Source organism: Arachis ipaensis, chromosome B10 (assembly GCF_059453495.1).
Source record: "Arachis ipaensis isolate K30076 ecotype BB chromosome B10, ASM5945349v1, whole genome shotgun sequence".
Lineage (NCBI taxonomy): Eukaryota > Viridiplantae > Streptophyta > Magnoliopsida > Fabales > Fabaceae > Arachis > Arachis ipaensis.
Genome location: NC_142435.1, coordinates 18,268,288 through 18,294,266, shown reverse-complemented (window position 1 = coordinate 18,294,266; position 25,979 = coordinate 18,268,288). Strand labels below are relative to the sequence as shown.

The following is a 25,979-nucleotide window of genomic DNA, read 5'->3' as shown; positions in this document are numbered from 1 at the left end:
TTTAAATTCAAAAATATTTTTTTCTCTCCAATTTTAAGCAATCTTTCGAAAATTTCCTTTAAAATTCAGATTTTTTTTATTTCAAAATTTAAAACTTGTTTTCAAAATCATCATATCCTTTTCAAAACTTCCTAACCACTTTCTCTCTCCTCAGTTTTTTGAAAATCTTTACTCAATTTTTATTTATTTTATTTCAATTTATTTCATTTTCGAAATAAATATATAAATAAATAAATAAAAATATTTTTTCTATTTTACATCATCTCCTTTTCTCCATCATGGACTTAAGCGGAAATGAACAGTCCTGGAGGACTCTGGGGTCATATTCTAACCCCTCTACTGCTTCATATGGGAGTAGTATCAGCATACCCTCCATTGGAGTCAGTAGCTTTGAGTTGAATCCTCAGCTCATTATCATGGTGCAGCAAAGTTGCCAGTATTCCGGTCTTCCACAGGAAGAACCTACAGAGTTTCTGGCACAGTTTTTACAAATTGCTGACACAGTACATGATAAAGAAATAGATCAGGACGTCTACAGACTATTACTGTTTCCATTTGCTGTAAAAGATCAAGCTAAGAGGTGGTTGAATAACCAACCCAAGGCCAGCATAAGGACATGGAAACAGCTGACAGAAAAATTCCTGAATCAATATTTCCCTCCAAAAAAGATGACACAGCTAAGGCTGGACATCCAAGGCTTTAAACAAGGAGATAATGAATCTCTCTATAATGCCTAGGAGAGATACAGAGAGATGCTACGAAAATGCCCCTCTGAAATGTTTTCAGAGTGGGTTCAGTTAGACATCTTCTATTATGGGCTTGCAGAAGGAGCCCAGATGTCTCTAGATTACTCAGCTGGTGGATCTATCCACATGAGAAAGACAATTGAAGAGGCTCAAGAGCTCATTGATACAGTTGCCAGGAATCAGCATCTGTACTTAAGCAGCAACCCTTCCATGAATGAAGATGTTAAAACAGTAACTGCTGAACTCAGCCCTGTAAAACAAGCTGCTGAATTCAATCAGCAATTGGACTTTCTAACAAAGCAGTTAGCCGAATTCAAAGAAAGATTACAAGAGACAAGGATGGCTAATATACATATGGACGAACAGTTCAAGCAAACAAAGCAGCAGCTGTCAAGGCAAATAGCAGAAGAATGCCAAGCAGTTCAACTAAGAAGTGGGAAAACATTAAATACCCCACCTCAAGGCAGCAAAAAGCTAAGAAATGAGCAAACCACCCAAAATTCACCTGAGGACAATAAGAGCCCAGGGAAAAATAATTCTGGCGCTAAAACGCCAGAAAATTGGTGGAAGGCTGGCGCTGAATGCCCAGACCATGGCCAAAACTGGCGTTCAATGCCAGAAATACAGCAGGACTGGCGTTCAACGCCAGAAATGGGCAAGGATCTGGCGTTGAACGCCCAAAATGGGCAGGATCTGGCGCTGAACGCCCAAAATGGGCACAGTTCTGGCGTTCAGACGCCAGGAGCAGACAAGGAGCTGGCGTCCAGTTTCACTCCAGCTTCTAACTCTGGCACTCAAGTGCTAGTGAGGGATCAGACACACACAAATGCTGATAACAACCCCTCTAAAAAGGCTTCTTCAACCACTCCTGTAGGCAATAAACCTGCAGCAACTAAGGTTGAAGAATATAAAGCCAAGATACCTTATCCTCAAAAACTCCGGAAAGAGGAGCAGGATAAGCAATTTGCTCGCTTTGCAGATTATCTCAGGACTCTTGAAATAAAGATTCCATTTGCAGAAGCACTTGAGCAAATACCTTCTTATGCCAAGTTCATGAAAGAGATCTTGAGTCATAAGAAGGATTGGAGAAAAACAGAAAGAGTTCTCCTCACTGAAAAATGCAGTGCAGTCATTCTGAAAAGCTTTCCTGAAAAGCTTAAAGACCCTGGGAGTTTTCTGATACCATGCATATTAGAAGGTAATTGCACCAAGACAGCTTTATGCGATCTTGGGGCAAGCATCAATCTAATACCTGCATCCACTATCAGGAAGCTTGGCTTAACTGAAGAAGTTAAACCAACCCGGATATGTCTCCAACTTGCTGATGGTTCCACTAAATACCCATCAGGCGTGATTGAGGACATGATTGTCAGAGTTGGGCCATTCGCCTTTCCCACTGACTTTGTTGTGCTGGAAATGGAGGAGCACAAGAGTACTACTCTCATTCTAGGAAGACCCTTCCTAGCAACTGGACGATCCCTCATTGACGTCCAACAGGGGGAAATAACCCTGAGAGTCAACGATGATGAGTTCAAGTTGAACGCTGTCAAAGCCATGCAGCATCCAGACACATCAACAGACTGCATGAAAGTTGATCTTATTGACTCTTTGGTAGAAGAGATCAACATGGCTGAGAGTCTCGAATCAGAGTTGGAAGACATCTTTAAAGATGTTCAGCCTGATTTGGAGGATTCAGGGGACATGAAAGAGCCTCTGAACTTTCTTCTGAAAGAGGAAAAACCTCCTAAACCCGAGCTCAAGCCATTACCACCATCCTTGAAATATGCATTTCTGGGAGAAGATGACACTTTTCCAGTGATCATAAGCTCTGCTTTAAATTCACAGGAAGAGGAAGCACTTATTCAAGTGCTAAGGACACACAAGACAGCTCTTGGGTGGTCCATAGGTGACCTTAAGGGCATAAGCCCAGCTAGATGCATGCACAAAATCTTATTGGAGGATAATGCCAAACCAGTGGTCCAACCACAGAGGCGGCTAAATCCAGCCATGAAAGAAGTGGTGCAGAAAGAGGTCACCAAATTACTGGAGGCTGGGATTATTTATCCTATTTCTGATAGCCCCTGGGTGAGCCCTGTTCAAGTCGTCCCAAAAAAGGGAGGCATGACAGTGATTCATAATGAAAAAAATGAACTGGTTCCTACAAGAACAGTTACGGGGTGGCGCATGTGTATTGACTACAGAAGGCTCAATACAGCCACCAGAAAGGATCATTTTCCTTTGCCATTCATAGACCAGATGCTAGAAAGACTAGCAGGTCATGATTATTACTGCTTTTTGGATGGCTACTCAGGCTATAACCAGATTGCAGTAGATCCCCAGGATCAAGAGAAAACAGCATTCACATGTCCATCTGGAGTGTTTGCTTATAGAAGGATGCCATTTGGGCTATGTAATGCGCCTGCAACCTTCCAGAGATGCATGCTCTCTATTTTCTCTAATATGGTGGAAAAATTTCTGGAAGTCTTCATGGATGACTTCTCAGTATATGGAGACTCATTCAGCTCCTGTCTTGATCACCTTAAACTTGTTCTGAAAAGATGCCAAGAGACCAACCTAGTTTTAAACTGGGAAAAATGTCACTTCATGGTGACTGAAGGAATTGTTCTTGGGCATAAAATATCAAACAAGGGAATAGAGGTAGATCAAGCAAAAATAGAGGTAATTGAAAAATTACCACCACCTGCCAATGTTAAGGCAATCAGAAGCTTTCTGGGGCATGCAGGATTCTATAGGAGGTTTATAAAGGATTTTTCAAAAATCGCAAAACCTCTAAGCAATCTGCTAGCTGCTGACACACCATTTGTGTTTGACACAAAGTGCCTGCAGGCGTTTGAAATGCTGAAAGCTAAGCTGGTCACAGCACCAGTCATCTCTGCACCAGACTGGACATTACCATTTGAGCTAATGTGTGATGCCAGTGATCATGCCATTGGTGCAGTATTGGGACAAAGGCACGACAAGCTTCTGCATGTCATTTATTATGCCAGTCGCATTCTAAATGATGCTCAGAAAAATTACACAACCACAGAAAAAGAATTACTTGCAGTGGTTTACGCCATTGACAAGTTCAGATCATACTTAGTAGGATCAAAAGTGATTGTGTATACTGACCATGCTGCTCTTAAATATCTACTCACAAAGCAGGATTCAAAACCCAGGCTCATCAGATGGGTATTGCTTCTGCAAGAGTTTGATATAGAAATAAGAGACAGAAAAGGGACAGAGAACCAAGTGGCTGATCATCTGTCCCGGATAGAGCCAGTGGAAGGGACGTCCCTCCCCTTTCTTGAGATCTCTGAGACGTTTCCTGATGAGCATTTATTCGCCATTCAAGAAGCACCATGGTTTGCCAATATTGCAAACTATAAAGCTGCAAGGTTCATACCCAAGGAGTACAACAGGATACAAAAGAAGAAATTGATTACTGATGCAAAGTACTACTTGTGGGATGAACCTTATCTCTTTAAGAGATGTGCAGACGGAATTATCCGTAGGTGTGTGCCTAGAGAAGAAGCACAGAGGATCCTGTGGCATTGCCACGGATCTCAATATGGAGGCCATTTCGGAGGTGAGCGAACAGCCACCAAGGTCCTCCAATGTGGCTTCTATTGGCCCACACTCTATAAAGATTCCCGAGAGTTTGTATGCAATTGTGACAGTTGCCAAAGAGCTGGTAATCTGCCTCATGGTTACGCCATGCCTCAACAAGGAATATTGGAAATTGAGTTGTTTGACGTATGGGGAATTGACTTCATGGGACCTTTCCCACCATCATACTCAAACACTTATATTCTGGTGGCAGTTGACTATGTATCAAAATGGGTTGAAGCTATTGCCACACCTACCAATGATACTAAAACAGTGCTGAAGTTCCTCCAGAAACATATCTTTAGCAGGTTTGGTGTCCCTAGAATACTAATCAGTGATGGGGGCACTCACTTCTGCAATAAACAGCTTTACTCTGCCATGGTTCGGTATGGAATTCGCCACAAGGTGGCCACTCCATATCATCCACAAACCAATGGGCCAGCTGAAGTCTCTAACAGAGAATTAAAGAGAATCCTGGAACGGACAGTAAATACCCGTAGAAAGGATTGGGCACGGAGCTTGGATGATGCTCTGTGGGCTTACAGAACAGCATTCAAGACCCCTATAGGGACCTCTCCATACCAACTCGTGTATGGTAAGGCATGTCACCTGCCCGTGGAACTGGAACATAAAGCCTACTGGGCAACCAGATTCCTAAACTTTGATGCCAAATTAGCAGGAGAAAAACGATTGCTCCAGCTAAATGAGCTAGAGGAATTCAGATTCACAGCTTTCGAAAATGCCAAGCTTTATAAAGAAAAATAAAAAAAATGGCATGACAGAAAGCTGTCATCTAGAATCTTTGAACCAGGACAGAAGGTCCTGTTGTTTAACTCTAGACTCAGGCTATTTCCCGGGAAACTGAAATCCCGGTGGAGGGGACCATACGTGATTACAAGTGTATCACCATATGGTTATGTGGAGCTTCAAGATATTGATTCTGATAAGAAGTTCATTGTCAATGGACAGAGAATCAAGCATTATCTTGAAGGCAACATTGAGCAAGAATGCTCAAGGCTGAAGCTAGATTAAAAGCTCAGCAAGGTCCAGCTAAAGACAATAAAGAAGCGCTTGCTGGGAGGCAACCCAGCCATGGGGCAACAATCCTCTAAGCATTTTGCCCTATTTCTATTTTTATTCTTATTTGTTTTGGCAACAAGGTAAATAATCATTTACAGAAGACCTCGGCACACAAAACAGAGAAAAAGAGCTCACTGGCAAGAAAACGCCAGTAAAAGTATATTTTGGGCGTTCAACGCCCAAAATGGGCATCCACTGGGCATTGAACGCCAATAATGGTAGCAATCTGGGCGTTCAACGCCAGAAAGGGGCACCCACTGGGCGTTGAACGCCAGTAATGGCAGCAGCTGGGCGTTGAACGCCCAGGAGAGCAGCATTTGGGCGTTGAACGCCCAGGAGAGCAGCATTTGGGCGCTGAACGCCCAAAACAGGCAGTGTTTGGGCGTTCAAACGCCAGGACAGCAGGGAGGAGCCAAATTCATTTTTCCACACGTATTTCCATTTTAATTTCAAATTTTATGTTTCAATGCATGATTTTTACATGAACATGTTAAGAACCCTGATTTCTAAAATCCTTAATTTCTAAAAATCCCTCTTTCCAAATTCAATCCAAACTCTTTTCAAAACTTTTCTGAAAACAAATCTATCTTTTTCACTCAAAAATCTTTTCAACTAATCCATATCTTTTTCAAATCTCCATATTATCTTTTTCAAAATTCAGATATCTTTTTCAAAAATCTATCATATCTTTTCAAAATTAAACTATATCTTCTATCTTATCTTTTTCAACTCAATCTTTTTATCTTATCTTTTCCAATTTTTCGAAAACCCACCCCCCCATCCCTTTAAATTTGGGTTCGGCCTCCCTCCTCCTCCATCAACAATTGCACCTAGCTCTCCTTCTATCCATCTCCTTTCTTTTCTTTTGCTTAAGGACAAGCAAACCTCTAAGTTTGGTGTGTTTATCCGAGATCACTAAGATCATGGCTCCTAAAGGAAAACAACACACTCCAAGAGGCAAGAAAGAGAGCGTTCCAAAACCACTTTAGAATCAAGGGAAGTTCTTATCTAAAGAACATTCAGACCATTATCTTAAAGTAATGGGTCTGAGATCAGTGATCCCGGAAGTTAGATTCGATCTGAAAGAAGATGAATATCCGGAGATCCAGGAGCAAATTCGAATCAGGAACTGGGAAGTCCTAGCTAATCCTGAAACGAAAGTAGGAAGGAACATGGTCCAGGAGTTCTATGCTAATATGTGGCAGACTGACAAGCAAAAACTATCTGGAACTGCCTTCTATGAATTTCGGACCATGGTCAGAGGGAAGATTGTTCATACCACCCCTGACAAGATCAGAGAGATCTTAAAGCTACCTCAGCTAAAGGATGATCCAGACTCCTTCAACAGGAGGATGATGAGAGCAGACATTGACTTGGATAAGATTCTAGAGGACATATGTATCCCTGGAGCCAGGTGGACCACCAACACAAAGGGTGTCCCAAATCAACTCAAGAGAGAGGATCTCAAACCAGTCGCCAGAGGATGGCTGGACTTCATTGGGCGTTCTCTGTTGCCTACTAGCAACCGTTCTGAAGTCACAGTTAAAAGAGCAGTGATGATCCATTGCATCATGATGGGAAAGGAAGTGGAGGTTCATCAGCTGATTTCAACTGAACTCTACAAAATTGCTAACAAAAATTCAAAAGAGGCCAGGTTGGCTTATCCAAACGTGATTTCTCTGCTCTGCAAGGACGCTGGAGTAAGGATGGGAATAACTGAGTATATCCTAATTGAAAAGCCAATCACCAAAGCATCAATGGAAAAACAACAAGCACAGGAGGATCCCATCAAGAAGAGAGCACAGGAATTCCTCCCAGAGATCCCTCAATCTGAATACTGGGAGTATCTTGAGACGTCTGTTACCAAGATACGGGAAGCTATGGAGCAAATAATAAAAGAACAGAAGGAACACAGTCAAATGCTGACCTATATGTTTAAAGAACAAGAGGAGCAAGGGCGTGACTTAAGGGAATTGAAGCGCCAAAAGTCTTCTTTTGTAGGACCAAGCACCCCAAGGATCAGAGGAACCCCCGTTCCCCCAGAATAAAGGTTGTTAATTTCCGATTTCTGCCTTAACTCTGTGACAGTGTCCTTATAGAAGTTTACCTTAGGAGTCATATAGTAGTAATTAGTATCTATTTTGATTTTATCTCCAATTAAGCTATAGTTTATTTTTCTCATCATCAGCAAACATGAATAAAGTAGTAGATCTTTTGAATAAGAAGCAATAAAATTTCGAGTTTTAATAAGAGAAATTCTAATTAGTTAAATGTGGTGGCAACGCTTTCTGTCTTCTGAATGAATGCTTGAACAGTGCATATGTCTTTTGAATTTGTTGTTAAGACTGTTAAATATGTTGGCTCTTGAAAGAATGATGAACATGAGACATGTTATTGATAATCTGAAAAATCATAAAAATGATTCTTGAAGCAAGAAAAAGCAGCAAAGAACAAAGCTTGCAGGAAAAAAAAAAGAAAAAAAAAAGAGAGAAAAAGCAAGCAGAAAAAGCCAAAGCTCTTAAAACCAAAAGGCAAGGGTAATAAAAAGGATCCCAAGGCTTTGAGCATCAGTGGATAGGAGGGCCAAGAAGGAATAAAATCCTGGCCTAAGCGGCTAAACCAAGCTGTCCCTAACTATGTGCTTGTGGCGTGAAGGTGTCAAGTGAAAACTTGAGACTGAGCGGTTAAAGTCAATGTCCAAAGCAAAAAGAAGAGTGTGCTTAAGAACTCTGGACACCTCTAATTGGGGACTTTAGCAAAGCTGAGTCACAATCTGAAAAGGTTCACCCAGTTATGTGTCTGTGGCATTTATGTATCCGGTGGTAATACTGGAAAACAAAGTGCTTAGGGCCACGGCCAAGACTCATAAAGAAGCTGTGTTCAAGAATCATCACACTGAACTAAGAGAATTAATAACACTATCTGAATTCTAAGTTCCTATAGATGCCAATCACTCTGAGCTTCAATAGATAAAGTGAGATGCCAAAACTGTTCAGAAGCAAAAAGCCACTAGTCCCGCTCATCTAATTAGAACCTGAGCTTCAATCAAAAACTCTGAGATATTATTGCTTCTCAACCTATTAGTCTTCTATTTTATTTATCTAGTTGCTTGAGGACAAGCAACAGTTTAAGTTTGGTGTTGTGATGAGCGGATATTTTATACGCTTTTTGGGGTTAATTTCATATAGTTTTGAGTATGTTTTAGTTAGTTTTTAGTCTATTTTCATTAGTTTTAGGAAAAAATTCATATTTCTGGACTTTACTATGAGTTGTGTATTTTTCTGTAATTTCAGGTACTTTTCTGACTGAAATTGAAGGAGCTGAGCAAAAATCTGATTCAGGCTGAAAAAGGACTGCTGATGCTGTTGGATTCTGACCTCCCTGCACTCAAAGTGGATTTTCTGGAGCTACAAAACTCGAAATGGCATGCTTCCAATTGAGTTGGAAAGTAGACATCCAGAGCTTTCCAGAAATATATAATAGTTCATACTTTGCACAAGGATAGATGACGTAAACTGGCATTCAACGCCAGTTCTCTGCCTAATTCTGGCGTCCAGCGCCAGAAAAGGATCAAAAGCTGGAGTTGAACGCCCAAACTGGCATAAAAACTGGCGTTCAACTCCACAAATGGCCTCTGCACGTGAATTACTTAAGTCTCAGCCCAGCACACACCAAGTGGGCCCCAGAAGTGGATCTCTGCATCATCCATCATAGTTTACTCATTTTTTATAAACCTAGGCTACTAGTTTAGTATTTAAACAACTTTTAGAGACTTATTTTGTACCTCATGACATTTTTAGATCTGAACCTTGTATTCTCTGACGGCATGAGTCTTTAAACCCCATTGTTGGGGGTAAGGAGCTCTGCTGTGTCTCGATGAATTAATGCAAGTATTTCTGTTTTTCATTCAAACACGCTTGTTCCTATCTAAGATGTTCATTCGCGCTTAACTGTGATGAAGGTGATGATCCGTGACATTCATCACCTTCCTCAAACCATGAACGTGTGCCTGACAACCACCTCCGTTCTATATCCGATTGAATGAGTATCTCTTAGATTCCTTAATCAGAATCTTCGTGGTATAAGCTAGAACTGATGGCGGCATTCATGAGAATCTGGAAAGTCTAAACCTTGTCTGTGGTATTCCGAGTAGGATTCAATGATTGAGTGACTGTGACGAACCTCAAACTCACGAGTGCTGGGCGTAGTGACAGACGCAAAAGGATAGCAGATCCTATTCCGGCACGATTGAGAACATGCAGATGATTAGCCGTGCGGTGACAGCGCATTGGGAATCTTTTCACTGGAAGGATGGATGGTAGCCATTGACAACGGTGATCCACCTACACACAGCTTGCCATAGGAGGACGTGCGTGCGTGAATCAGAAGACAGAGGAAAGCAGAGATTCAGAAGACAAAGCATCTCCAAAACTCCAACATATTCTCCATTACTACATAACAAGTAACCTTTAATTTATGATCTCTTGTTTATTTGCAGATCAACTGATAAACATAATTGACTTCCTGACTAAGATTTACAAGATAACCATAGATTGCTTCAAACCAACAATCTCCGTGGGATTCGACCCTTACTCACGTAAGGTATTACTTGGACGACCCAGTACACTTGCTGGTTAGTGGTACGAGTTGTGAAAAGCGTGATTCATAATTCGTGCACCATCACCCTCCCAAACTCCCAACCTCTCACTGTTGTCACCTATCCTCCCGAGCCCCCAATTTATCAACTCCAACTTATCCCATCCTTATGTCATCTCCAACCTTTGCCACTACAACTCTCTTAGTACCATCATATTCTTTAATTCCAACAATAACAATAACATTTAATTTTTTTCATAATAAAAAGAAGTTTGAGAGAAGAAAGACATCAATATCCAGAAAAATGGAAGAATGGAGTAACAGATCCAGAGACAGGAATGGGAGAGAGGAGGTATGCAGTCAAGGTCGTGGAGTTAGAAATGGAGGTGTGAGGGTGGTGGTTGCGGTGATGGAGGTGAGAAATGAAAATGGAAGAGTGACAGTGAGAATAATTTTATTTTAACAAATTTAATGATTTTATTTTTCACTGTGTGATTCAAAACAACCACATCACACAATAAGATGCCATCTGACTTCCACCACCGTCGGAAAAATTACTCAGGCGACGAAAGGTTAGAAATGACAACGAAATTTCATATTGGTGTGCATAAATGACTCATTAAAAAATTGGTGTATGCATCTGTGCACCGTATAAAAATTCGTGTGTGCTTTTGTCTATTTTTCCTAATATAAATACATTACAATTTACTTTTAAATGTGCTGACAGTCCTATTACACTAGTATAGAACCAGCGAAATTCAAAAACAATGCAATTACATTGACAGAGCTAATGAATTTGAGAAATATTGGATTTGTGTGTTAATTTTGTTGGCTTAGTCTATGAAATAGATGAAAAGATAGTGATTCTCCAATTTTAGAGTGAGTAAATTGGAATGACCCAACCCAAATGCTCCACCTGATATTTCACTCCACTCGAATATTCAATACTCTACATTTCTTCAAATGTTATTGTTCTTCATGGTTAGGTATACGGATTTTTTGTTATAGAATTTATTCCAATCTTCAGCACGATCTCATCTACATTGTAGTTTTCAGGTCTCCCGAAGGCAAAAGGGATCGAGTCCTCTTACATAGCATCCAAGACTTGGAACTTGTGAGCAGTCAACGGTGAAGTTTGAATTGGATTCAAGAAAGGAAGGAAGGTAATCACCTTTGAAGGAGGTTGAATAACCTTAGCTTCGACACTTGATATGTCAACGCCTGGTTTAGAATGGCTTTGTGGTCTAGTTTGGGACTAAGAGATACGCTTTACAGACTTTGATTGGAAGAAAGGTAAAATGCATTATTAAACACACACGATAGAAGTCCCCTATTATAGATGATAAAGTATTAAAAAGTACCTTGATTGAAGCGGTTGGATTAGATTTCTGTACCTTTTTAGGATTATCCACCATGAGAATGTCGACGGCTCCACGCTTTTTTGAAGGTAAGGTGGTTTCACTCAATCGCCCCCCATCTCGACCCCTTTTGTTTTTGTTTTCTTAGGAGCGGCTTCTTTGTCCGACTCTCAGTTTTCTTCGACCAGTTTAGAGTCAGGATCAATGCCTACTAGAGTCGTTGGTTGAGCAGCTGAAACATAAAGAAAGTATATGAAGAGTAAGGACTATAATATTTCTAAGTTTTAAGAAAATATGGTACTTGGAAGATATCCAGCAATCTTCATCCGACCATGAATTTTATCCCTAACGCCTGGATAATAGAAAGCGTCAGTTGTATTTATGCCTAAGGTACGAGGATTCTTCTTTCGAAGTTGATAATCCACTCCTAAGGCTCCTTTAGGAGGATCAGGTAGTCGATTAGCAAGGCAAAAAAGGGCATTGAAAAAAGAAGAAAATTTAAATATTTTCATAAAATATTTTTTCTGAACAAAAAGTATCTTAAGATAAGAATTTAAAGTAACGATAGAGACAGCTATGAAAATATGCCTCTTTTCTCTTTTCCCATACCTCTAAAGCCTCGATGAAAACGTACCTTACGTTTCTAAAATGCCATTTTATCTTATAATATTTTTCAAAGGCAATGATTTCTTTGATGTACTAACATTTGGTTTTCTTTGACGTAGCAACATTCTGTGCAGAAGAAAGAACCAAGTTAAAAAGCGCTTGCTCATATGAGGGACAATGAGAGTGGTAATAGCTCGACCACCATTTATGAAAATTAGGTGTCGAAAGGAAGCATAATTTAATATCATATCTCTGGTACTGGAAAGTCACTCTTTGATGGTTCAAGTCCATAATTTGTTCGAATTCCTTGAGATACGACACTTCATAATGAATCATTTGAGCTCCAGCTACGAGTGAAAGTGGAGAAGGTAATGCTTGTGCAAGACCAAATTGCCTCGACAGAAACTGTGGGGAGTAGGTGACAAATTTCTTTTTAAGAGCTATAGTCGACTCATGAGGTAGTCCTACTGGAAGGATTTAAGGAGTCAAAATTTTTTACCACATTTTACCAAGAACTTCTTGATTTTTGAGTTTGAGACTAGTAAGGGAATGGAGATAACCCACAATACTCTTTCGACAAGACAAGGGGTTATGATGGTACGAGCAATCATTATTGTCTTTGATATTGAAAGTTATTTAATAAAGTGGCAAAAGATATCAATAGAAAACATACCATTTGGTTTCGACCATGAAAATGATGATAGTCGAATACCCTCGAGCAGAGTTTTGGGGGGTTCAGAAGGAGCAGTCAATTAAGGTTCGAGCACAAATTTTAACTATAAGTTGACAATCTAGAGAGGATCAAAAGGATTGATCGATGATTCATCTCGTCGAATTTTACTGGCCACCAAGAAAAGTGTTTAGTTAACCCAAAATAAGAGAAAGAAGATTGATATATTTTTTGTGGTGAAGCATTATGGCTAACAACAAGAAATTTCTTTTTGAATTTGGATCGATTTTGGACAAAACACAAAAGCGTTAAGCCATAAGAATAGAAAGGAAATATGTTCGCTGTTGGTAATAGGGTCACCTTCAGAGCCCATGTTATTTTGAATAAAGCCTGACACAGAAGTCAAGTCAAAATTGATATTGAAGACATCTTCAGGACATGAAGTTGCCCAACAAGCATCCTCCCCGTCAGGAGAAAGTCCAGTCAACCCTGAGATCTCCATTCGAGTCAGACCCATATTTTCATATGGAAAATGAAAGTTATTGGTGGCTAGACACCAAAAGTATAAACTAGCCCCAAGAAGGCGGCAGTGTAAGATAAGTCATGTGTGGCCAGTCGAAGAGCTGAAACAATGCCTAAGGATCTCCACACAGACTTATAGGTTAAAGATAACTGATGAGTCCATATTTGATGAGATATTTTGACTTGATTTGAATGGATTTCATCACATAAACTCACACTTATTCACCAAAATAGCATACTTTTGTGTTTGATCCCTAAATTGAACCTAAATATGAAAACATGCATTTTTGTGCTTAAATTAAGCAATTTAATCCCACTTTTATTTCATTTGATGTCGTGATATGTTTTTGAGTGATTTCAGGTCCTAGAGGCAAGAATGGTTTGGTAGAAGTGGAAGAAAGCATGCAAAAAGGGAGAAAACATGAAGAAAACAAAGGAGAAAAGCATTTCAGAATGTGTCCACGCACACTTTTTGTGCCTACGCACAAGGGTCAAAATTAGCACCTGTGCCCACGCACATCTCTGTACCCACGCACAGATACAGAAATCAGCAAGTGTGCCTACGCACAACCCTGTGCGTACGCATAGGTCCCTGCACGTGGATTCATTAATGAAACACGTGATCCGTGATTTTGGGGGCCTTTGGCCCAATTTTGGAAGGGTGAAGCTGGTTTTTTAAGTGCTATATGAAGGGGAAATGAAGCCATATGAAGACAAGCTTTCATTAGGATTTAGGACTTTATTTTTACATTTTCCATAGTAGTAGAAGTAGAAGTAGTGTAGATTAGGGAGAGCTCTCTTAGGTTTTTAATTAGGGTTCATTGTAGTATTTTATAGCGAGCTTTGATTTTGGATTTTGCTCCTTTAATTGTAAGTACTCTCAATTTCCTCTTTAATTACATCACTTTTACTTTTATTTCCTCTTGGTTCAAGTTACTTTGTTCATATTTGCAATTTTGAGTTCCTTGAAGTTTTGCTTGATGAATTTAATGCTTTATTCTTTCTTTATTCTTGTTTGATTGTTTATTGTTGATATTGTGAATAGTTGGTTATAGTTTTCCATTTCCTTTTGCAAATTCTCATGTTTTGGTTTTATGCCCACCAAGTGTTTGTGAAAATGCCACTTGGTAATTTTGAGTAGATTTTCATACCTTGGCTTGGGATTTGAGTTTTTAGGATACTAGAGTCATAATGTCCAACATTTAGTGGTAGTTCTTGAGTAGTTAGTTGACTCTTGTTTCGATTGACGCTAGCTTTTTATCAACTAGTTTGGTAAGTTAGCTAGAACTTATGGATTAAGGTCAATTATGCTTGCTTGACCTACTCCTCGATGTTAGGGGTTGACTAGGCGAGATTGACTCATCATAATTACCATAATTGTGGTTATGGCGATGATAGGATTCCTTGGACCCTCATTCCCAAGTCAAGGCTCTTTATGCATTTCTAGCATTTTCACTAGTTTTGACCTCATATTCCTTTTTATTGCATTAATTCCAATTTTGATCATTCCTTGGTTATTTTATTTCTTAAGTTCTTTTAATCTTTTGTTCCTTGATTTAAAAACTCCTTTTTTCCCCTACAACCAAAAGCGTAACACTTCAATTACATCCTAGGGAAGAACGACCCGAGGTTGAATTATTCTTAATCTCAGTTTATGTTTTGTATTTGAATATCATCTAAACTTTGATGTTGAGAGTTAGTTGTTGATTTGGCTATACTTGCAACGAAGAGATTCTTATTTTGAGAAATTCTGAATCAACACTAATTCGTTCCATCAATAACCTCGACATCCCTGGCGAGAATAGGGAACTAGATTCCTTTGGAGGCGCTGTCCTAAAGACTCGACTCGCAAAATAAGTAGCTTTGACATTTTTATAGAAAATTAAGGGAAGATGTTCAGGGAGAGATGAAAAAAAAGGAAGAGATTGACCCGATTTGTTCGAAGGTAGAGATTGGACCTAGGTATGAATTTACGACATTGAAAGCTTGAAATGAGAGTAGTACTTGGTTACGCCATAAGGCGGTAGTCTCTATCTTAAGATTGGGAGCTCTTAGGGTCGCATCATCATTATAAAACTGTGACACGTTAGCCACCAATAATGTAGGAGCCACGACATGAACGTTGTTGTCGTCATGTTGAGAAGGAGAAGCAGGGGCAACTAAAGCCACACCTAGAGCGGCTGTAGTAACTGCAGTGGCGGAGACAGAGGCAGACAAGAAAGATAAAATGGTGGCCCCTGCAGTGTTGACTAGAATAGCAGTAGTGGTGGTTGCAGCAATGGTAGTAGAAGAAGATGATGCAGTCGTAACGGCTGGAGCACTGGTGGAGTGGAGACTAGATTAAGAGTACATGGAAGTAGGTTAAGATGAATTTGCAAAAGAAGAAGAAGAAGAAGAAGAAGAAGAAGAAGAAGAAGAAGAAGAAGAAGAAGAAGAAGAAGAAGAAAAGTGTTTGTGAAAGATAAAGAATTTTCTTAAAAAAGAGGCAATAAATGATAAGAAGCCCTGGAGAATATAAAAGAGTTTTGAAAATAAAGGCACGTTAAAATCCATTGAAACGTTACACATTCCCAAAAAAATTGGCGAAACCATTTCATTTTCTTGTAACATCTTTTAAAATTTTGAAATTTAAAAGAGCACGTGGGGGTACGAGACCAAGTAAAACCTATCATTTTATACTTTGAAATGATAAATTTTAAGGGACAATTTGTTAGTATAAAATTTGACCTACAAAGCAATTCTACTATGATTCATAGGAGGTCAAAATATGGCACGAATACTTGGCCATAAGAAAACTGTGACTAAAGTATAATCGAGGTCAAAAGCTTGAAGGAGGTCGACAAATAGGGTCGAGATTAGGATGCATCACGTGGTAAATGCAAACACAATACGAGATTGTGGAACTCGAAGGACAAGGTAAGATAAAACATGGGAGTGCTACAATGAAGATTCTTCAGGGTTAACACAAATCATGGCCTGAGACAATGGAGAAATTAGGTTGTGGTCAGATTTGTTCAATGGTAAATCCATTCTTGCAACTTATAAATAAGATGAAATGAGAAGGGTTTAGGGACTTCAATCAACAATACTATATCATCACATAAATTCTGTAAAAATTCTTAGTCACAATGACGTAACAGAAGAGCATAAAGTACAAAGTGCATGGAATTGTTGGAGTCCATTTTATTTTATCTTTTATTTTTCTTTGTTTTAATTTCTTTATTTTGAATGTTTCTTTGTTATTTTACTTTCTTTTAATTTTTATTTTGTTTTGACATTTTCATTTATTTATTTTCACTTATTTAAAGTTCTATTTTATCAAATTTTTGTTTTATTTGCTACAATTATCCACAAATAGTTTGATACAGTGCGTTTTAATACAAACGCTAAGTAATTCTCGAATCGAGTTCATTCTTTTTTCAGAGTAGTCGTATCTGCTCATCGAACTGACATTTTAATACAAGCTCGATTCGATATCCTGTCAAAAGCACCAGAAATCGAGTGAAACAAGTATAAAATACATAAAAATACACATTGAAAATGAGTTAAACAATACATATATTTACATACAAATACATGGTGACTAATTTTAATGGCTGATTTTAATGTACAAATAATATTTTTATTTCTGAAAAATCCCAACATATATTTTAATTTTCGAAAAAGAAAGCGGTTCTTAATTCTATTTGCAACTGAATGTGAAAGATGCATGATTAATCTATTTGTATTTGTTTGCAAAATCATCACTTGGTGACTAGAATTACACTTCATCCTATGACAATAAAATGATGAATCTTCATAGCATCAAATATATCAATCATAGAATTATTTTCTTTTCTTGCTCCATGCCATTGCAGGCTGTGCGGGTGGTTATGACCTTGAGTTCTCTCCAATGAAATTTTCAGAGTGATATCACTCTTTTCTGCCTCTCATCTTGGGGCCAAATAAATAAAACTTCCGGAGCTACATTCCTTCATCATTTTATTTTTTTAACCCCACTGATCTGAAGAGTACCAATGAAGGGTGGGTGCTTGTTCATCGGAGAAGATCAAATTGCATGCCTCATCAGCGGCACCAATGAAATTGTGCTCTTCCATCTTCACGTATTGCGTAGTCTGGTGCGGTTTCTGGAACTGGAAGCAATTCATGGAAGACGAAGAGGCCAACATGGAACAGTTGAATTTCAATGCAGGAGACTCTGAAAACATCAGGAAGTGGTGGTTACTTTGAAGCACCCCAGACGAAGAAATTGCGTCTTTGGTGTCTTCGTTTAGGATCGCACTTGAATCGCTATCGGAAGAACCGTCTTTGTTGAAGTCTGAAGGGAAGAGTGGCGGCGACGACGGTGATGGCGACGGCGATGTTGTTGTTGCACCAAGAGCAACAACAGCGTGGTCGCTGTTGTCGTTGAAGCAATTGTCATGGTACAAGTGATGATCGTTAACGTTGGATCCTGATCCAAGAATTGAGGTTTCATCAGGAGTAGTAGTGTTGTGTTCTTCATTCATCACCAATAATTTCTCTTCTGATTCTGGCATCGTTATCTGTTCTTCCTTCACGGAAACATCGCTTGCTGTGTTCTCTTCTTGGAGCCTTGTCTTCAATTCCTTAATCTGAAGTACACAAACCAATTTTTTATTTTTTATTATTATTACCAAGAGCTTTTTTTTTTTAATCAAAGATAGAAAATTATTATTAAATTATTATTACCAAGAGTTTTTTTTTTTAATCAAAGATAGAAAGATTATTATAACCCAAATTATTTTTGATATTGGGTGGAAATTGTGTTTTTTAGGATTATGGATAATAAGGGTGTTATTTTTAAATGTGGAACTTTTTTATTTAAAATGTGAAAATTGGATTCTCTGATTTGTTTGGGAATAAAAATCGGACCATCCGATTTATAAAAAACAAAAAGTCAGACTCTCCGATTTGTAAATTTTTTTTAAAAGAATCATAACAAACAAATCGGACTCTCCGATTTAATATTTAAAAAATTTTAAAAATCAAGTTACAAAGTAATGGATAGGTCCGACTACTGATTCCCATATCAGAATAAAACACATGCATACACCATCAGAATTGAATAGCACATATGTATCTTCCATAATAAAAATTTTTAGCCTTGTTATAACTCATTGACATTATTACCAAGAATGTAGTTTAAATATATTGTCAATATTTTATATAATTATCTAATTATATTTATTAATTTAGATGATTATTAACGTCATTAATATAAAAATATTTATTTTTATTAATATAATATTAAATACATATATTTATTATGTATTAAATTAATAAAAATATTTAATAATAAAAAATAATTAATAAATATTGAATAAAATAAATTATGACTATTTTTTTATCTCTTTAGTATTATTCTAAAATTAAATTCTATTACTAATTAACTAAATTAAGTAACTCTTTCAAAAGTTCAATATAATGTAAATTCTTACTTCTATTGTAATTTACGTTACTAAAGTAGTATATCAATTACCTTGTTAACTATATTATTAGGTGATTGTTAATTAAATAAAAGTTAATTTTAGTTATAATTGCATAAAAACAAACTGCATGTCATTCCTACCTTTATCCATTGAATTAGTATTTTCAATTATTAATATTTTTTTTCCTGAATCATGTAATTATTAAGAAATTAGACATGCTGGCTAGAATCTATGTCCCTATACACTTAAAATATCTAGCAGCATTTGGACCAAATGTTCTCCTATCCACCCGTTATTTATGTAAGAGATATCAATATTTAATTATTAGTTTAATGTTAATATTTCATCTCTATCAAATTATTTGTCATTTGGATTAAATATTTCGATGTAGATTGTTGTTTGTTGTATAATTCTTTTCGGCAACTACCCTGCTGTTAACTATAAGAAATTTACTAAATACCATCTTTTAAGCCAACATCTTATGTGGAAATACAATTTATTCACATTCACATTCACATTGCATTCAATTTTCACCGATATAATGATTAATTGTCACGTAAAATTGATAATTCAATAGAAACAAATATTTTGTGACAAAAAGAATTAACAAAAATGATAGATAATTTGAGATTAAAAAATACATTCTTATTATTATAAAAAATTATATCAATATTTAATTAGATATTTTCACGTATAAAAATAACAATTATATTTTTCAAAATTCATTTTTATAAATAACTGATTATTAAATATGGATTTAAAAATGGTAACATTAGGTAAAAATTAAACTCTACTTAAGTCTTAACTTATTTCATAATGGAGTCAATATATTCATCTAAATTTATCTTTGCTTCAGTGCTATTATAAATAAGTTTTACACAAATATTCAATGAACTAAAAACATTTTTTAGATTGGATCAAAATAAAACTCATATGCTTCTAATATAAACAAGAAAAAAAGAAATTCTTATGATTATAATAATTAGAATTTCGATTTAACTCTTAAAATTTTTCAATTATACGATTAAATGATTCAATTGATTTACAAAATTTATACTATATTTAACGATTTTATGATTTAAATTTTGTTAAAATTTTAATTTTACATACTTAATTTACTTTTTCGATTTCGCATCTCAGGGTCTTAACTTATAATAATATTAACATGTATAATTAAGAGCAGTAGATATGAATTGTAAGATCAGTGTGTACCTGCTTGTGCAACGCATCGTTGTCCTGTTTTAGTGCATCATGATTAACCTTAAGAGCATCATAATTATTTTTAAGAACGCCATAATCTCTCTCAAGCTGTTTAGTCTTCCACCTGGCGCGGCGGTTCTGGAACCAAACCGCCACCTGTCTAGGCTGCAAACCAAGTTCTTGTGCTAACTTCACCTTCCTCTCTGGTTCAAGCTTGTTCTCAACCTCGAAGTTCTTCTCCAACGCTTTCACTTGTTCCACGCTAAGTCTTCGCTTCTTCTGTGAGTGGTGCCCAGATTCCTCTACCGTGCACCCTTCTTCGTCTAGACCATCAAGCACCATCGACTGGAACAATGGATCATGCCCGTACACGTGGTTGCTCCTCGGACTCTGCTCCTCTAAACCATTGCAAATTAAACACAGTTAATGAAAAAAAAGGAATTTTTTTGGGGAACAAGAAAGCTTTTTATTTATGGATCTGTATGTGTCTAAATTTTGAAACAAAGAAACATGGAAATGGAACTAGTTGGAAATAATTATTAACCTGTTGATGATGGACAAATTGTCATGAGAGCTCCTAAAGAATCTGATGAGCTTCCAGTTCTCTTCATGATGAGTAGAAAGAAAACTTAAGTAAATAGAAGATTGGATCTTTGGATACTCAACTCCACTTTATTGTTATAAAAAGAATATTAATAAATATGGGATCTTATTTTTGATGAACAAGCAGAGTGCTAATTATTATTATTTTTTTTCCTTCTTTCTCACTTAAGAGTAACCATTGGAACTATCTTGTCTTAAACAGCACCAATTTCCATAACACTGAAAGCAGCTATATATGCAATTTTCTCATGGAGTCTAGTTCACACTCTTCCCCCATCAAATTCAAACAAACCAAATCTATCCGAAAGATCAAACTCAAGAGGAAGCCACAATGATCAAACTATGCCATGTAGCTAGGATGAGTAAGAGGGAAGGGGAGAAGGTTAGAGAATGAAGGTGAAGCGGTGAAGGTGGTGGTGAGAAAAGGAAGAAGTGATTTCACGTTAACATCGAGAGGTGTGTGTTTATATATATAAACTGAACTAACTTGGGTTTAGGATCTGACTGGGGTTAGGTGGAGTGTGGTGCTACCGCGGTTAAGAATGAAATGGAGACCAAATTCAACCCAAATTGCAGAATCATGCAACTTTTCAATTTGGGTTTGTGCCTGTGACTACTGACTAGTGACCTGTCCCTCCTCATAGCTAGTTGCTCTTCCGGGTTTTCGACAGTTTCTAGTGATAGTGATATTATTGGGTTAAATTTGGACTCCTTTAAACCTGTAATTTAAGAGTTTTTAATTAACTAATTATTTCATAACCATGCGATCTAATACAAGTGGTAGCATTTAGCTTGCTTAATTAAGGTTTGTTTGGTAGTACAACCACACATCGGTTTTTATTTTGGATAAGAGAAAATAATGATAACTGTGAACAATGTGAATAATAAATTTAAAAAAAAAGTTAAATTAAAATTAAAAATAAGATTATTAATTAATTATTTAATTTTAAATTTTAAAATCTGAAAAATTAGAATTAATATTTAAATGTATTTATACTACGTACGGTTATTCCTAATCTTATCATAACTTCTAATACACGCATAAAACTCGCCGTCATTGTTTTTCGGTCTTCACCTCACGTCGTTGACCCCCACCGGCCGTACCGATGCCATCGCAGCCTCCCGCCGAAGCCTCACTTGGCACCGCTGTAATAAGAAGAAGAATGGGGTGTTCATTTTCTAGGTTTGAACGCACTTTACGATTCTGTTAACGGAGGCGGAGATATTTGGATCAACGAGAATCGGTTCTGTATCGTCAGGTAGCTCAGTGAAGGTGGCAACGCTTATGTCTTTCTCGTTAAGGGCGTTCCTGCCGACAACGTCTCCAGCGATTTATCCGCCAAGTTCATTTTCTAGGTTTGAACGCACTTTACGATTCTGTTAACGGAGGCGGAGATATTTGGATCAACGAGAATCGGTTCCGTATCGTCAGGTAGCTCAGTGAAGGTGGCAATGCTTATGTCTTTCTCGTCAAGGGCGTTCCTGCAGACAACGTCTCCAGCGATTTCTCCGCCAAGTTCATTTTCTAGGTTTGAACGCACTTTACGATTCTGTTAACGGAGGCGGAGATATTTGGATCAACGAGAATCGGTTCCGTATCGTCAGGTAGCTCAGTGAAGGTGGCAACGCTTATGTCTTTCTCGTCAAGGGCGTTCCTGCCGACAACGTCTCCAGCGATTTCTCCGCCATGCTCAAACAGTCCTCTCACATTTTCGGTTCGCTCTTTTTTTTTTTCTTTCCTCCTTCACTTGTTATTACTGTGAATTGTGTTGTTTCGTTGCTGTTACTTTTCTGAAATTAGCATTGTCTAATAGTATCGATGATGGATCAGATCTGTGGGAAGAGAGTTGCCTACTATCATCCTCACCGGTGACCACTGCTGGTAGTTGTCGAACCGTTGAAGGAGGAGCAGCAGTGTTAATCGTTGCATCGTTTTCACCACGGCCATTCAGTGAAGCTACTTCAATGACCAGTTCAGGATGGTCATTTTAGTAAGTATGCCGATGGTTATTTTAATTCTGATGTGGATGGTTATTTGATTTGAATGATTATTTTTATCCTTAAGTGGATGGTTATTTTCACTAGGGATAAGCGACGCCGGTGACGGTGCGTGGCAAGCCAAGCAGCGACGACGAGGAAGAGCTCGACAACGCCGTTCATTTCCGGTCTGGAAGAGAGCGACACCGATGAGGATCCTTATTAACGAATCAGCGACGGTGAGGAGGATCCCGGCGACGACGATGGGAGCTGGTTAGCGACCAAGCGACGGCGGCGACGGTAGAGAGTTTTGGGGGAGAAGCTGCTGCTTTGGTAAATTAGGGTATAATGGATGGTTAAAATTTTTGAATTATTGAATAGAGTTTTTTGGTTGGGTAATTTGGGTGGAGTATTTTTTTAACTTCATTGGGCCAAATTTCTAACCCGTTGTTCACGTTGTTCAGATTCTCCGTTGTCTAACTAGTGAAGCCATTTTGATAAATAAAACTTTTTTTACTAAACCAATCCTAAATGTTATGTTTTTTAGAGGAATGTTAGAGGATCATCAGAATTTTTTTTTTTGCTATCAGTTAGTTATCAATGATTAAAAGTATAAAAAAATACGTTGTTGGATTATTAGATTAAAGGAATTGAATCGATGATAAAGTAATTGCTAAAAATAATAAATTCTGATTACCTCCTATTATTTTTCTGTTTTTTATTTGATCCGCAAAAAAAAGTATACTTATAGTAGATTTGATAGCTAATTTATCTACATTTCAACCATTTAGTCTTAGTGACCTAACGAAATTTTTCAAATATAATATATTTTAAGAGTTTAGTTTTGTTTTATTAAGATCCTAAAATTTGAACAAAAAATGTCATACAGTTTTATGAGTAAATATCCATTTCTAACCATGAAAGATTCAGACGTTGACATTTCTATCTATAAAAGACGGAAATTAAAGTTATATCCACGAAAGATGAACTTTTATAGATAAAATTATCTAAACCCTAAAAAATTAAATAAAATTTTTAAATTACCCTTTAATATAACTTAACTCTAATTTCTAATTTTACTCCACACCACCACACCCCCAATTCCAAACCTTGCCACCACTCTCATCCCCAACTACCACCATCATTGTCACCATCACCATCACCACCACTGCCATTACCATCACCACCTTGAAGAGCTCCCTTGGCCCTTGCTAATCTTGTACACCACAAGGGTCTTGGTCAATCAATATCCCCAGTATGCTCGCGGTATCAACCTTTGTCTCCAGCTTTATGTCTTCACCGTTCTGCACCGTGAAGTCGAACTTGCTCGCTCCTTCTGTTGCCAACGTGTTCATAATCCCGTTGTTTGACTTCAGCATCTGCAACGGCTAGTACACCGAAACTCCATGGTACAGTAGCACTGATATCTTCTGTGCGTATGTGTGGTTCTTGTACTTGGACATGAAACTGCTCACAATAATGTCTGTAGGATAGAACACAGTCAAGCCACCGTCCACGTTGTCCAAAAAAGTTGGAAGAACCTTTGAAGGTGTGAGCAAGTCTATGAATGACTTGCAATCTTGCTTGGACAAGATGTTAATGATGTTGATTTGGCTGGGGGTCGCGGTAGGTGCTTCTGCTTCGGCGGAGCTCAATGCGCTACTGATCTCGAGAATGGAGATGTAGGGGATTTCTTGGATAGACTTGACATAGAAGGAATGGAGTCTGTCGTTGTCTTCCAGCAATAGTGCCAGTGGCTTGGAACATGGAAGAGCAAAAGCAGTAGAGGTGGTGATGGAAGTGGTGGTTGTAGGGTTTGAAATTGGGAGAGTAGTGGTGTGGAATAAAATATGAAATTAAAAGTAGGTTATATTAGAGGGTAATTTGAGAATTTTATTTAAATTTTAGGGTTCAGATAATTTTGTTTGCAAAAGTCCATCTTTCATGGGTATAACTTTAATTTTCATTTTTTATGGATAAAAATGTCAGCGTTCGAATCTTTCATGGTCAGAAATGACTATTTACTCGTAGTTTTATACGTAGTTGTTCATATGAAAACATATATAACTAGATGTTTATGTTGCATGCAAATTATAATTTATATTTTCTCATCAATATTAACTATTGCATGTTAACATTATTATTTGTGTTAATTTCACTACCTTCCTCACATTTTTTTCATCTGCATTTTAGTTCTTAAACTTTTAAATTGTGTCAATAAGTCTCCTAATTTTTTTAGTGTATAAATCCATCGTATAGATAATATTTTGATAACTTATTAACAAAATTAAAACTTACTATTTTAAATTATAGCATAATGTAACTAAAAAAGGTACTAAAGTTTTATACTTAGAAATTTTCATTAAAATAATGTCCACATAATAATGTGTTAAATATACATTGGAAACCATAGGAGGGGGATGGGATCGGTTTTCAATTTACATATTTTTTAAAATTTAAAGATTAAAGTTCATAAAACACAAAGATTTAGGAATTTAAAGTTTTAAACTTTTCTCAATTACTATCAATTAATTATACTTTTAATTTTATATATATCATTTACTGCTACAAATACATTCAAATTTTTTGTCAAAATTATCCATTGCTAATTACAGTCAAATTTACCGTGAGAATTTCCGATGACAATGAAAAAAAATTGACTTTTGATTTTTATTACCATTGGATACTATTATTGAATTTGGAGCAAAAATTACCGTCAGATTTTGCGTGGTAAAAATTCAACAATAAAGGAGAATAAAAAAATGCACTCTTTCATTTGACTAAACACACCTTGCGTTCATCAACATCAACAAGATCAACCAGTTCATCAACATCGACGCAAGGGTGGACTACTAAAAGGTCGCAATCACTTGCCTTTTGACAGCCTTGACAAGGACATAAAATAAAGAATATTCGATTACGGCTAACATTTACTTGCCAATTCGACCTCTCAAGATTAGATAAGAAAGCATGTATTTAATAACATCAAATTTTGAAACAATATAAACATTCTTTTCAATTAAATAACTTTATAGCTTAGTACAAGAGAAATATAAGGCTAAGAAAAGTTTTTCGACTGCATTATATGGAATCTCTACATCAGTCAACATTTGACTTAGATAGTAAACCACTCTTTTACTACCATCTTTGTCTTCTTGGGTTAGCATGTTCCCTAGAGATGTTTCTGACGTAGCTATATGTATAACCGTAGTGGTTGACCTTGCTTAACAGCTACCAAGATCGGTGGCAAAGTCAAATACTTCTTAATCTGGTCGAATGCTCGTTGGTGTTCTTCTTCACATTTGAATTCTTCTCCTTGTTTCAATTTCAACAAAGGAGTAAATATCCTTATTTTTCCTGACAGGTTCGAAATGAAACGTTGAAGAAAATTCACATTACATAAGGAACATTAAAGTTCTTTCTTGTTTTTGGGAGGTAATGAGTCGAAAATAGCTTTGTACTTATTAGTGTCGACAACTATTCCTTTTTTCTGCCCAATGAATCTCAAAAAATTTTCTGCAGATACACCAAAAGCACATTTCAACGGGTTCATTTTAAATCG

General features: G+C 37.2%; 1 protein-coding gene across 1 annotated transcript; it reads right to left on the bottom strand.

The window, feature by feature from the left end:
- Nucleotides 1–16,886: 16,886 nt before the first annotated feature.
- Nucleotides 16,887–21,002, bottom strand: LOC148579303 (homeobox-leucine zipper protein ATHB-16-like). Its single transcript, XM_088506543.1, has 3 exons — nt 20,382–21,002; nt 19,850–20,235; nt 16,887–17,800 (listed from the first exon to the last, which is right to left on the bottom strand). The coding sequence occupies exons 1-3, from the start codon at nt 20,446–20,448 to the stop codon at nt 17,177–17,179; spliced, it is 1,077 nt and encodes a 358-aa protein (XP_088362669.1). The 5' UTR covers nt 20,449–21,002; the 3' UTR covers nt 16,887–17,176.
- Nucleotides 21,003–25,979: the final 4,977 nt, after the last annotated feature.